Consider the following 14,549-nt stretch of genomic DNA (forward strand, 5'->3'; position numbering starts at 1 on the left):
CCCCATGCTAGGAGGTAATTCTCAGGGTCTTGCACCTTTCCAACAGGCAACACACCTTGTGCAGGTGCTGGAGGGCAGTGAAAGTAACTGGCGAGTCCTACTGACTATCCAATAGGCGTGCAGACCAGTTAAGGGGGGCTGAGAAGGCTCCTGTGGTTATCTTCTAGATCTGCCCGTTATTGGATTTACAATGTACCCCCCCCCCCACTACGCCGCCCCCCATCCCGGCCAGCCCTCTGGTATTTAAAGTCAATCGTCCCGCTACTCCTCTAAATACATTGCGTCACCTAAAAAACGGTGCAGTTGGTATATAACATGTCTTCAGGGAGGACAAGTCAAAATAAGAGCCAAGCAGAAGAGGCAGGCGAGATATGCTTTGGATTTAAAAGGAATCATTTATTTTAAAATAGTAATTTGAAGGCATTTTGCCAATCTTTAACCAGGCACCTTGGTGACGCCAATACCATCTTTATGCAGCAAGGTACACAGGTAACAGAACTAGGTCAGCTCAAAAGACTTCGACAACATTTTTTTTAAATAAACCTCTTTATTATACCAAATATAATTTATTAGCCGACAATTCATCACTTCAGTAAATCGCACCTATAAATAATTACTTAATACACCTGTAAATTCTTCTCTTTTTACTGAACATACAAAAAGGTGGAAGCGTCTCGACAACTGCCTCCACACAAGACGTTCTCATGCACCAGTGCAAATCTCAGGGGGCAACAAAACTGCCACAAATATTCCAGGGCATCTCACAAGCTCAGGCAGTCACTGAGCCAGAAGACACGCAGCAAGAGGAGGACGCGCAGCACAAGAGGACGGTGGACGCGCAGCAAGAGGAGGGCGGTGGACGCGCAGCAAGAGGAGGGCGGTGGACGCGCAGCAAGAGGAGGGCGGTGGACGCGCAGCAAGAGGAGGTCGCTGGGCACGCAGCACAAGAGGAGGGCGCTGGCTGGTCGCCCTCTCAAACCCGCCACCTGTAGTCACAGTGGTCAAAGGCGGTGCAGCTCTGCTGGACAGAGACCACACCTAAGCCAGCCATTCCAGCATCTTCCAAGACCATAGGCGAGAACCCCATTTTAAAAGCATAAATCTGAAGTGAATCTAAAGAACCTCAACTTCTGAGCACCAAGCACCAGCCTGTAGATCACAATGTACAGGGAAATGTTGCTTCCTTGGCATTAAGGAAGAGGCCAGGTGTGAATGGGTTATGCTGAATGGCTCAGGTGCGCAACGCTGTCCTCTGAAAATGTACCTGCACTCCGTCCCTGCACCCACCACCCAAAGTGAAAAAGATTACTGCACATACCAAACAGTTTCCATTTTGAAGAGCGCAGGCAGGCAGTAAGGATTTTGTACAAGACGGGGGTGGGGGGGGGAACAAGCTTGGATAAAGGTGAAGGGGGCACACAAGGGTGCGGCTTTGCCACTTGGCATCCGCAGAGGGTTAAGATGGGCCGACCAATTAGATAGGGGTGCAGATTATATTTGCAATACAAAGGCTATCAAATGAAACCTCAGCTTTGACTGCTTGAAGGTTGCTCAGGAGAAACAATTATACAAGCAGCCTGCTGGAAAATGGGGAGGGGGCCACGGGGCGGTGCATGGTCTACTAGGAGACGTCAGGCACGATCCTCTGTACCCCTCATCCCAAAACCTTAAAAACTAAATATGTGCAGTATAGAGTGTGCCAAAAGAGTTTTAGAATAGAAATAGTGAAAAAGAAACATTCGTGTTTAAGCTGCAAAATGTTCGCATTACCCGATTATTACCCCCCCTCCTCCCCCCCACCCCGCCTGTGAAAATGCGTCTTTGTAGGTTTGCAGAGGATTTCTTAGTAGTTCAATGTTTCGACAGGAATTCTGCAAATGTAATCTGGGCGTTCCCTCCTCAAGCCCCTCCCCCTTTCCTATGATAGTCCCAAGCCACTCCCCCCCGCGCAACCCCTTACGACCCCCCCTCTTTATTTTTCAATGAGTTTTGTCGGCAGAACTCCCGCGAAGTAAAATACTTGGCAGAATTCCGGTTGGCAAGGCGATGGGATACCCTTTTTGGCTCCAAGCCATCAGTCACATTAGCCAAGTGTCTCTAGGCCACTTGAGAGGGTCAGCAAGAGGAGGTGCAAGCACTTTGCAGAAGGCACAGGATGGATGGGAAAGAGGGGAACGCCGAGCACCTTCCTGGATGCACATTAAGAAAAATATACTTTGAGAGCAGAGAAAGTCCCAGAACAGAGGGAGCCACCTGATCAGAAATTAAACATAGGACCCCTTCTGGTACAAATAAAGGGGACAGGGGTGGGGAGGAGAAGCAGCACTTCACAAGGGTGAGCCACAGCCAGTTCCACGCTACGTCCAAACACTGCCCTTGATACACTGAGATGTTCAGAGAACTGGCAGAATGCACCAGGTGGGGGGGGGGGGGCAATGTTCTCTGAATCTCCACCTTCATGCCCACCCCCCCCCGGCCGCCCAGTCTCGTAACAAGACCAGAGCAATGAACACCAGCCAGCCCGCCCGCCCCCCCCCCCTCACCCCTCCTAGGCATTCACCCTTAGCAAGCTCAGTCCGAGGCCTTCATGCACTTGTACCCGCCGCCTTAGAGGGCCCAAGCGACTAGCTGGGGGGCTCAGCCCCCCCCCCCCCCCGCCCCATAGGACACCAGGAGGGATTATAGGATGCACACACCAATGAGGAGAATAAACCATTCAATCAGACCACCAGGATTTGCAAAAGATGCAAACATTTGATCGCTTCGCTGCTTGTGGGGGACGAGGGGGGACAATTCTGCAGCCTGCTTTAAGAATCACCCAATTTGGGCTTTTACCAGCAACACACATATACATCACTATCCGGCTAACAACTGGTCACAGAGTTTGTAAACCAAACTTTACCTCCCTCCTCCAATTTGAAGGTTTTAAGGTGCAATTTTTACAAAGGTCTATTCTGGCACAGCATCAGCACTGACCAACAATACCCAAACCTCATTTCCAGCACCAAGATACTCGCACGCTTTGTTAACGTCACACGCGTGCGGCAAACCATGAACTGGGACACTCCCTCTAATTTAGAGGCTCCCTCCCCGAACTTGAAGCACAGGTCCAATATAGGGAGCAAAGCTTCCAGAAAACGCGGATGTGCTGAACTGGGTTTGCCTTCAGAAGTCTACAATAGCAGAACTTGAAATACACTACGCTCCCCCCACACTAAAACACCACAAGCTACTGCAAAACGGCACACAGGTTCTCAACATGCCTTCCGCATAACGGTCTAGCAAGCATAGACAATACTCAACGGAGAGATGCTCAAACAATGCAATCCGAAGGCCTTCAAAACCTACCACAAGCAGCATCTGAGAAGACAACACCGAGAGTTCCGTGGCAAAGTCAACCACCTCCAACGCCATTTAGAACCCAGGGCAAAAGAATCCCAAACACCCCACCCTCCCTCCACAAGAAATGGACCAACACACTTGGGAAGCAATACCATTTTAAAGTGAGCTCTTTGCTCTTGGCAAGACACCGGCTGTCACAGCCCTCTCCCAAAGGAGAGCAGGGATTACTCTAGAAGAAGTCTCCATGGGAGAGAGAGAGAGAAATGCCCAATGCTAGCAGAAGTCCTACCTCCAATGCACTCTGAATCCTGTCCATACCATCCCACTCAATGACGCATGCCTTACACGCCCATGTACACACCCTACAGGAGGTGGGGGGGGGCACGGGCGGTGCACGTTAACTAAGCTTAAGCGGTCTCAAGAAGCTATCCGCTTCCAGGGCAGTAGCAGCACTGGTAGGGTTGGGGCACCTCAAACCTTGGGGCACATACAACCCTGAATACAAACTGCTGCCACCCCCCGCCCTAGCTTCAGACCTTGTATCTTAATCAAGCCAGACTTCAGCAGCCACTGAACCCTTCATCTTCGTGTCCACTTCATTCCCTTCGCCAAGTGAATCTGCCCGCTGCCCTCCGACGGCAGCAGCCCCATGCCCTGAAGTTACTTCTGCATGCACTTATGCACATGGAGGGACCAGCCTAAGCTACTTTAGCAGTGGAGACAGGCCCCTGGTTCACTTATTTTCATTATCACAACCATCGCTTTACACAATAATGCAACCAGAATATGGACTTGGTTGCAGAATTGCATTGGGAACCTGTGGACCAAGTGGCACGAGAAAGCAAGCATATGGGGATAAGGGGTGCAGAAATAGCCACATTTATGGGAGGGGGGCAGGGAAGTGATCAGAACCAACACATTCTGGAACTCGGGGAGATGCTTTGGCTTTAAATTGTGTTAAGCACCCACTGGATTGGTCCATCGCATTGGGGATAGCCCTTAAGGAAGAATTAAACTCCAGGGTCCAACGGTAGCCGCTCCAAAGCTAGTGGAAGAGTCCCAGCGTCAGGCATTGGACCGGTCTACATTGAGGAATTGCACTTGGAGGGCGGTGGCGCGGGGGACGTCCACTTCCACGGTTTGCAGATCAGACTGGCCCAATAAGGAGATTGTCCAAAGGCCGGGATATCTTCCGAGACAGCCAGGCCGCGGACAAGTCAGCAAAGGCCGGGATATCTTCCAAGACAGCCAGGCCGCGGACAAGTCAGCAAAGGCCAGGATATCTTCCGAGACATCCAGGCTGCGGAGAAGTCAGCAAAGGCCAGGATATCTTCCGAGACATCCAGGCTGATGACAAGTCAGCAAAGGCTGGGATATCTAAGACAGTCAGGTTGCGGACAAGTCAAAGGCCGGGATATCTTCCGAGACAGCCAGGCTGCGGACAAGTCAGCAAAGGCCAGGATATCTTCCGAGACATCCAGGCTGGGGACAAGTCAGCAAAGGCTGGGATATCTAAGACAGCCAGGCTGCGGACAAGTCAAAGGCTGCGATATCTTCTGAGACAGCGAGGCTGTGGACAAGCCAGTCGACTAACTGGCTCTGCTCAAATAGCAGCAGACTCCACCGCAAGCCTTACCACCCATCAAGCGGTCTCCAGGTTTCCCGCAAGATCCCATCCGACAGCTTTTACAAAATAAAATATCCATGTGTACAAAAATAAGGAACTTCTGGACTGGGTCCATGAAACATTCCCATTGAAAAATAATGAGTATGAAAGTCACGGAAGAAATCCAGGAGTCCAGGCATGAACGAGGCAGGCAGGGAATGGGCGCAAGTAGGTGGGGGGCGATGGCGACTAGTCTCCGACGTCCGTGTCCCGGTCTCCGATGAGCCAAAGGACATGGAAGCTGAGGGCCAAGAGTCCGGTCCCGAAGAGGTCACCCAGCGCTGTCAAGTAGGGGATAGCAAAGTTATCAGGGTCCATGCCCCGGCTCCACATCCAGTGGATCATCCAATCAGCGATGTACAGCAGCGTCAGCACCTGCGGAAAGAGAGACAAGGGTCACAGGGGCACCAGGAACAAGACAGGACAGGCCCTTGCACAAGAGCACTGCCAACAGCAGAGGTTCAAGACCCGGGGACCTGCACAGCAACTCTGGGGCTATTCACGCTGTACGCTGCTGCAAACCTCTGCATTCTGAGGTGCCAAGAAAGGACCTCTGGGGGCACAACACCAGACTACCTACAAGAATGGGATACAGGAATGCCCAAGTGAAATGTCGACAGAGATGGAGTTTTGAGGATTTGTCAGACTCGGCTTATAGACGCCTCAAGAGGTCTGTGGGTGATGTGGACTGGTCTGACTCTTTGGACATGAATATTTTTCTGACAGATTCTAACGGACAGGAAGGTGGTTTAGCCAGTAGGTTATACGAGCTTTTTGTGTCACATTTTCGGAGTAATGACAATCTAAGGGGAGTGTGGAGTGAGAATTGGGTCTGATATTGATCTTGAAGCCTGGCAGAATATGTGTAGAAACGTCTCCTTGTGTTCGCTGAATCCGAGTGAAAGGTCTCGACAAATTAAGATTCTGAATCGTGTGTATTGGTGTCCGGAAACATTGCATAAAAGGGGCATGACTGACAATGCTGATTGTTGGGGGGTTCTGTTCAGGAAGTTAGATCATTGGAACACATGCTATGGAGCTGTGTGCTGGTCAGGAATTTTTGGATTGAAATTTGTGATGTTTGTGATGTGTGTGATAGAATTTTGGGTGAAGGGTCTGTCCTGGATTTTAAGACAATGATCCTGGGGGATGATTCAGGGCTGGCTGATGTCAGCTCCGCCCTTAAGAAATGTTTTTTTAGAGCAACCATTGTTGCAAAAAAAGGTTGATTCGAGGATGCAAAGGTCGGATCCCTCCGTCATTTGAGAATTGGGTCCAGGAAATGCAGTGTCTGTCTAGCACAGAAAAATTGATCTACAAATTGAAATGTAAGTTGTCTTTATATGAGAAGATCTGGAATGTGTTCAATGACTTCTTTTGATGTTGGTGTTTTTTCATTATCCTTCTGTACTATGATTCTGTTTTGGTATATACTTGTAAATAAATAAAAATTTTAAAAAAAGGAATGCCCAGGTGAGACCCAGAAACCCCATTCAATGAGCCAAGGGTACCGTACACACGGCCACCTTCAGACCTTGCAGCATGGAAAGATGGTTTGCAAGAATATAAACAGCGCTAAGCCACTTGGGTGAGGGCAATTGCCCTGAATCCCCTGATGCCCCCACAAGCAGGGGAAATCGCTTTGCTTGCAGGGGCCTCTGCCTGGTGCTTTGAAGGACCCAGCAGAATGATCAGTGCTTACACACCCGCCCCACCCATCATTCTTCGAGGGGGTGCATTGGTGCCTCTGCAGAGCCATGTCCTTGGCGGGGTACAGGCACCCCTAGTGTTAACCGGGGGCATTGCATGGGTGCCGAGGCTGTTCATGTCTGGGGCTGCGCAGGGCCGCAGTCTATACATATGCTACAGAGGGTTGGTGCTGTGCCAGGCGCTGTGGTGGGGCAGGGAGTTGCTGGGTTGTATGGTGGGGGCGGGGGTCTTCTAGTTTCATCAGCTGGGTATTTCACCGAGAGAAGTAGCTCTTGGCGATGCACTGCTGAGGGAGCGGGGCAGCACAGGTGCCTCCACTGGCTACGGGGATTGCTTTACAGGCTTGCGGGGTACTGTCTGGGGGCCACAGCATTACCAAGTAATCCCACTGCCATGTATGTGTTGGCATCTGGCGAACACATTAACAGACTAGATCCCATATTCGTGTTTTTTTTTCTAACAGCACTGAAGACAACGGTCGTAATGTTAATCTGTTTATGTAATATGCATTGTGCCACCGCAAGGCATTCAGGCAGGCTGCCACATTTTGTGGCACATTAGGGCTATGCTAAATGGACCAGGATCACACATTTAAATGTGGGCAGAACATCCAACGTTCCAAGCCACGATCTGGCCTCCTGGGCACACATGCATCACAGATGCCCCTTTGCAGCAAAGGCTCGGTTCCTGGCCATGGAGCTCTAGCACCACCCACTGGCCAAGAACTATACGAGGATCACAGAATCCCAGTTTCAGGCCAGCCCAGCTTTAAGCAACTGGAACAAAGCTCCGGAAAGATCCGAAGTGCTTTACTCCAGGGCAGGGATATGCAACCTTTGGCTCTCCTGACGGTTTGGACTACAGCTTCCATCAGCCCTGCACAGTATAGACCACGGTGAGGCATCACGGTGCAGTCTGTAGTTTAAATAAACTTTAAACCCCCCCGCACTAGGCATAGACACCACTGACGCTTGGGGGCGCTTGCTGCCCACCACAGTGATACAAAACCCTGCTCTTGAAAGAAGCTGGCTAGTGCTCCAATTTTAGGGAGCGCAATCTTGCACTGGCAGGACAAGTTGGCAGAAGGATGGCGCCACCCTTGAAGGGAAGGGCCTGGGTGACAGGTTAGCAGGACCTAAACATTGGCTTGCCACGGGGTCCGGGGGTGAGCCCAACGTACCTGGAGCAGTGCCGCCGTCATGTAGAAGAGGATGAAGACGAGGGTCAGGGTGGTGTGCCCAGCCTGCATGGAGCTGATGGTGTAAAGGAAGACCAGGTGACCCGGCACCACCAGGAGGAAGAGCACCCGGGCAGATCGCGAGTTCACATCTGTGGGAGACAAAGCCCAGCTCAGTTAGTCCACATGAAGCCAGCGGAGGACGGACACCCTCCCCCCCCCCCCCCCCCCCCCAAGGGAGCATCAAGGGACAGGGACACACACACACACCAAAGCAGCCAAGCTAAATGCACCCTGCAAGGACAAGGCAGCCAAGCCAAATGCACCCTGCAAGGGCAAGGCAGCCAAGCCAAATGCACCCTGCAAGGGCAAGGCAGCCAAGCCAAATGCACCCTGCAAGGGCAAGGCAGCCAAGCTAAAGGCACCCTGCAAGGACATAGCAGCCAGGCCAAAGGCACCCTGCAAGGACATGGCAGCCAGGCCAAAGGCACCCTGCAAGGACAAGGCAGCCAGGCTAAAGGCACTCCGAAAGGACAAGGCAGCCAGGCTAAATGCACCTTGCAAGGACAAGGCAGCCAGGCTAAATGCACCTTGCAAGGACAAGGCAGCCAAGCTAAATGCACTCTGCAAGGACAAGGCAGCCAAGCTAAATGCACTCTGCAAGGACCAGGCAGCCAAGCTAAATGCACTCTGCAAGGACAAGGCAGCCAGGCGTCCCTGCAGGGCACAGCGCAATCATCCAGCCCTTCCCACATCAGAATGGCCATTCGCCTCTTGGCCAGGCTAACAGGAAGATCAGCCAACAGCAATGGGACATGGGGTGGGTGGTAGTTCACAGGAAGCTGGCACTGCACAGGCAGCAGGCAGTGCAGGCGCAGGCCTCCACCCTAAAACCTTACTCATACAAGAGCTCCAAGAGTCAACTAGGGACACGAGTTTGTGACGGGGGTGGGGGGCGCAGGGGGTTGGTAAGAGGCAAATCAATATTTGCGTCTACTTTTATCTTGTGTAGCCAAGAGTTCCCAATATGGGTAGTTTGGTCTCGGTTCTGGGCTGGCCCAGATGATCCTTCGATCCTAGTGCCCAATGCAACGGACCCTTCCAATACTTGCACCAACTTTACTTCCAGTCCAGACAACCTAATTAACCAGCTGCCGTTCCCTTCGTCTTCTATAGGATTCTACACCCCAAGGGTACATAACAGAAGTTACCTTGCCCTCTTACTTCACACACTGGACATGGTTCTTCCACTTAGACGAGCATGCAACAATTACTCGATTCACTTTACATTTGGCAACTTAGACGACATTTACTAGCACACAATAGAAATAGCGCTTCCCTTTAGCTTCAAGCTGCTAACGAGGCCGATCTCTAGCAGCATGCATCTAGCATGCCACACCACTCCCCTCAAGTCTCTCCCAAGCAGGAGTCTTAGGTTCTTTCTCGGATTCTTGCTACTCGTCCTCTGCACCTTCGTCCCTCGGTTTATTACTCCCCTTGGTTCCTCCCAGTCCCTCCTCGTCCACACTTCTGGATACATTTAGTCCCCCCCAATGATCACCTTCCTGGGATGGGTGGATGGGTGCAGCGGATCTGGAAAACGGATAGGCCGCTTGATTTCCCTGCTGGCTCCTCCCTCCCTAGCACACGCCTCAGCAGCAGTCTTGCTCTGGCCTACTCCTGTGGTTCAGGTTTCTTCTGCCTTCCACATGCAAGGTCAACCAACACTATCAGTTTCGGCTGCACGAGTCTCCAGCCATTCAGGCTTCACGGCTTCCACAGTGAGAAATGCACAAGTAGGGCTGTGCAATACACCATGGGTCAGGGTGTGTGGGTAACTGCAGTGCCAACATGTCACACCTCTCAGCAAATCACAACCTCACCCCATCACATTAAACAGAACATTTACAAATTCAAAAACACTAGGTTTCTCTTGCACAATAAATCATACGGGTAACAAGTCTCGATTTTGAAAGCAGCTGCGCAAAATACATACATTTTAATTAATCTGTCCTACTAACTGCCATGCCCCCCCACCCCCAGTGCCATGGCCTTTTTTGGTAATTTCAGTATTTCGCCATTTAATGCCTTCTAACGCTTTCTCCTTCATTAACCCCTTAAGTGCCACGGACGAGCTATCTCGTCCTTGGCAACAGGGAGGTAATCCCAAGGACAAGATACCTCGTCCTTGGCACTTAAGGGGTTAAGGTCCTCAACTAAACATGGTTCAAATAGTGTGACTAAGACACCAATCAATAACGTGTCTTAAAGATCAGTCAACAATGTACTGATGGTACACAGAACACTTTATGACCCAATGCCCAACAGGTTTCTGTTCTTATGCCAACAAAGTGTTGAACATTCCTCAGGCGCTACAATTTTGGTCACCAAACAAAAGAAGAAAATGTTTAACACAAGTTTACACCTCAAATTCCTCCTGAGAAAACACGTGCAATCTTGAAACTTCAGGGAAGTTTAGGATGTATGTCTCTTCCACAACATAGCTTCTCGGTTAGATTGTGTACTGGGCCCCTTTTCAGCCACTCAATACCTCAAAAGGACCCTGTGTCCGTGTGAAATTGATTGATGCGCCCGCATTTAGTCCAGTGGAAAAGGGGCCATTGAATAGGAGTGGTGCAAATAGAGGAAAGCGTATTCTATGGGTGATTATCAAGCTGCAATTAAAATGCAATCTGGCAGAATTCATCCACAGTATTCCTTTGGTTACAGTGGCATCATCTCTCCCACTGCAACATGTGAGCGGCATCAGGCGGTCTTGCCCATTGCACCATGGCTGCCATTACGTTTGTGTGTCGGAATGTAATTGTTCCACAACGGTCCTGAAGACAACGCTACAAGACTGAGACAGCGCCGGAAAGCCTTGCTTCGCACCTTTACGTTGCCTGGACTCTGTACCCATCCCTGGCTTCTAGCGGCCTTACGTCCTGCTCCTCCTGGTCTTGCCTGCTCCTCCCATTATCTCTAATCTCCCTTCCGCCTTGTTCCGCTCCGAACAGTGACTACTACTGGAAGACTTTCCCTTGTTCAGCAGATTCTTGTGGATACCTGGGTTAACCCCCTCCCACATTGGATTTTCCCTGGTTTTGGATCCGTCCCTCGGATCAGCCTCTCTTGCCCTGTGCCAGAAGGGAATGACCATTCCTCTACCCAGAGAACAACCAAACAAGCAAAACAGGTAAGGCGCACATCAGATAGTTTTTATGAGAAACCACTCCAACTTCCCATTAGTTTCAGGATTGCACATGTTTACTCAGAGGAATTTGAGGTGTAGACTTGTCTTTAAAACTTTTTTTTTTATTGTGTTTTGTGACTGCAGCTCCTGAGGAATGTTCAGCATTTTGTTGGCTTAAGAACAGACACATGTTGAACATGGGGTCATAGAAGTGCTGTGTACCGTGAGTCCATTGTTGACTTATTGAAAGACAGATGGATTGGTATGTCTTAGTCACAACTACATGAACCAAAGCAGGACAGAGGAATTAAAATTGATGTATTTTGCACAGCTGCTTTCAATACAATGTTGACATGTGAATTATTGTGCAAGTGATATGTTTAATTAAAAATGTTCAGTCTAATGTGATCTAGTGAGATTATGATTTGCTGAGAAGCGCGTGACATGTTACTGCACTTACCCACACACACACACATGACCTACACACACCTGATCTACAGTTATTACTGGAGTTCAGAGTTGGGCCAGATGCCACCAATCACCAAACAGTTGGACATGTGTTTGGCTAGAGCGGAATAGTTGCTTTTTAATAAAAGTTAGACAAGCAAAACATTTTGAAAATTTAAAAAAAAAAAAAAAAAAAAACACAACACTTTAAAGTACATATATAGAGCTTTTATTGCATTTCTTTTTTTATTGCCTAGGGAAGAGGTTTGGGTAAACCGTGAAAGGAATACATTATTAGAAAATAAGCTGTTCAATAAGAGCACAGTTCATATTTTTGTGCAATCATTGGTGTCGTTTGCTGGACAGGCCCCAAGTAACCAAGACTGGCCCAAAAGTAGAGTATGTATACAATCACTGAGAGGAGACTGGGATGAGTCTCTATTCCTTTTGGGTCTCCCCAGTCTTTAGCCTTCTGGCTCCGGCAAGACACTGAAATACACAAGGAGTGACATCAGTTACCACCCTTCTGAGGTGTGACTGAATACAAACCTTTGGGATCCTAAAGCCATCCGCTTCCCCCTGTGGTAGTGGGGTATGTTTGTGACATGATAGAAAAAAAGACACCAGACAATAACATAGCGAATGCAGAGTCTTCCATTGGGACAGGGCTGATTTTCTGATCTTTAATTGGCAAGTGCATGCTTGTTTTACTCATTTGTTGTACATCCATTTGGTCCAATATTTCTAAATTGCCTGGTCTTTACTATGCAAGTATGCCTCTTTAACTCTCGAATGTTGAGAGGAATATTTCTGCTTCCATAGACAGGCAAGTTAGTTTAAAAAAAAAAAAAAAAAAAAACAAAAAAAAAAAAAAAGAAAAGAAAAGGAATGCAGCCACTTTCTTCAGTAACATCTGTCACTTTTACTCAATTTAAAAGGGACTCAATTTGGCAACAAGAGAAAGTGGCAGGGCAGGAAGTCCAACTAATGTTTTGATATTACAAGCACATCTCTGCTGCGGGCACTCTTCCCACTGAGCCATCGTACTTGCTTTTATAGCCTTGACCTGCAGGTTGAAAACCTGATCTTTGCTGGAGGCATACCACCTCCTGAGCTATTTTACTTGGATCTCTACAACAGCTCTATTAATCCACTTAGTTATTTGGAGTTGGAACCTGCAACTTTCAGATTTCTCGCAGAGGTCATACGCAAATCAATAAGCGTCTGTGGAAAATACCATTTTCCAATAGTGACTACACACACTATTGTTCCAGCATAATAGTTGACAAATACAGGGGAGACCAGAGATGCATTAAACATGAGTTTTGCTTCAGGTCTCCCCTCCCAGAAAACCGCTAGATGAACCTGTCCAGTACATGAAATGCAGGTGCTTTGTTTGCACTGTCACACCTATGCTCTACCTGCACTCAATCATAAAAAAAGTGACAGCATTTCTTAATCTTTTAAATTATAAAAAGCACGGCTTAATGATTCCAGGCACCCAACCGAAGCAGTACTTATAGATTTTGTAGGAGAAACTACTCGGCTGCAAGTGATAAGTATTCGGCCGAAGTCGAATCTCATTTCCAGCCGGAATTTGTCCGAATACTCACTCCAACCCGAATTTCGGTACACCTAGGGGCAAGGCACACAACTCATGAGACCTCCTAAATATCAAGGCCTTAAGGTTCAAGCGGCGAACCCCCATAACAGAGGCTAAAGCTACCCATATCACCAATCCAATTGCAACAGCGCCAACAGGAGCAAAGCCCTATGGAGTTGTCAAACAATGCTCCAAACCCACGTTGGACCCAGAGTAAGCAAGATCGACACAAAAAGTGCAAGGCCATCCAGGCCGTACACAAAATCCACACTATCAGGACATGAAGCAAGTCATCTAGGTAATGAACCCCCCCCCCCCGCCCCCTGCCCAGATCTGTAGAACCCTGCATGTCCTGCAGTTACCAGAGTACATTTTTTAAAACACTTGCTTCCCTAAAGTCTTCTTGCCTTCTCGGATGACATTACCACAGCAAGCATCCTCAAGAGGTCACAGCAGGTACTCTCAGGACAACCAACTCCTCTCTTAGCGAAGGCACCTTGCCAGAAAGACCCATTAAAAAAAATATATAAACCATACCCCCCCACTCTCGACCCTGTAACTCTACCATCGTACCACTGGCATCGCATTCATCTGAAATGTTATTGGTAAGGTAGTCACCAATCAAGAAAACTAAAATTAACCACCTCAGCCTGCTTTGGTATTATCAGTTCCGCCCCAACGGAAGCACAGTTAACAGTCAGGATCCAAGAGCATCCACGTGGTCGATGGTGCCAATAGAACCGACTCAGGTCCATTAGTCCTTCTGGACTCTGCACATTGGAAAGGGTGGACCATGGCAAGCCTTGGTTGCCGCTTACTCACAGAAGGGATTTGCAGTTGCATCATAATATGCCGGGAAGCCACTAGGACATACAGGCGGCTTTTCAGTGTTTGACACGCCGCCAAGTGACCTGCGGTCAGTTGTTTTTCAAAGAAACGAGCTGAGGGCAGATCTCGGTCTTCGGCTGGGGCCTCACTTTGGAACAGCCTCACTGCCACCCTGAAACTTGAGGAGAACCATCGCCGGTTCCGGAAGCACCTCAAGACCTTCCTCTTTTCTTCTGCCTTTGCTCCCCCTCTCCCCTGATCTGTTCCTCTCTCAGCACCGTGCACCTGGCGACCCTCTGTCCTTAGGATCCAGGTACCTGCTCACCCTGCATTGCCTCCGGGCCTCCCCTTGCCCTGGGATTTGTATCTGTACCCATACAGTACCCCCATTCTTCTCCTACACTTATCAGATATACCTTGACTATTCCTGCAGCTGCCACTTGCTGGCTGCACTACCACTTTTCACTGCCTTTATTATTTATTCTGTGGTCGCTTCTGTACCACACTTTACTCTTCTCCCCCTTCCACGCCCCCCTCCCCCATTTTCCATGAACTTGGGCGTTCTTAATGTCCCTGGGCCTAG

General features: G+C 49.3%; 1 protein-coding gene across 1 annotated transcript in view; it reads right to left on the minus strand.

Moving 5' to 3' along the window:
- Positions 1 to 527: 527 nt before the first annotated feature.
- Positions 528 to 14,549, minus strand: part of SLC41A1 (solute carrier family 41 member 1) — a 74,086-nt gene continuing 60,064 nt past the window's right edge. The window contains exons 10-11 of the mRNA XM_069633168.1: positions 7,899 to 8,047; positions 528 to 5,383 (exon numbers count right to left, since the gene is read on the minus strand). Coding sequence (XP_069489269.1) covers positions 5,198 to 5,383; positions 7,899 to 8,047 — 335 coding nt within the window. The 3' untranslated portion in view covers positions 528 to 5,197. The remainder of the gene's footprint in view (positions 5,384 to 7,898; positions 8,048 to 14,549) is intronic.

This window comes from Ambystoma mexicanum, chromosome 13, assembly GCF_040938575.1.
Source record: "Ambystoma mexicanum isolate Mex_15411 chromosome 13, UKY_AmexF1_1, whole genome shotgun sequence".
In the NCBI taxonomy this organism is placed as follows: domain Eukaryota; kingdom Metazoa; phylum Chordata; class Amphibia; order Caudata; family Ambystomatidae; genus Ambystoma; species Ambystoma mexicanum.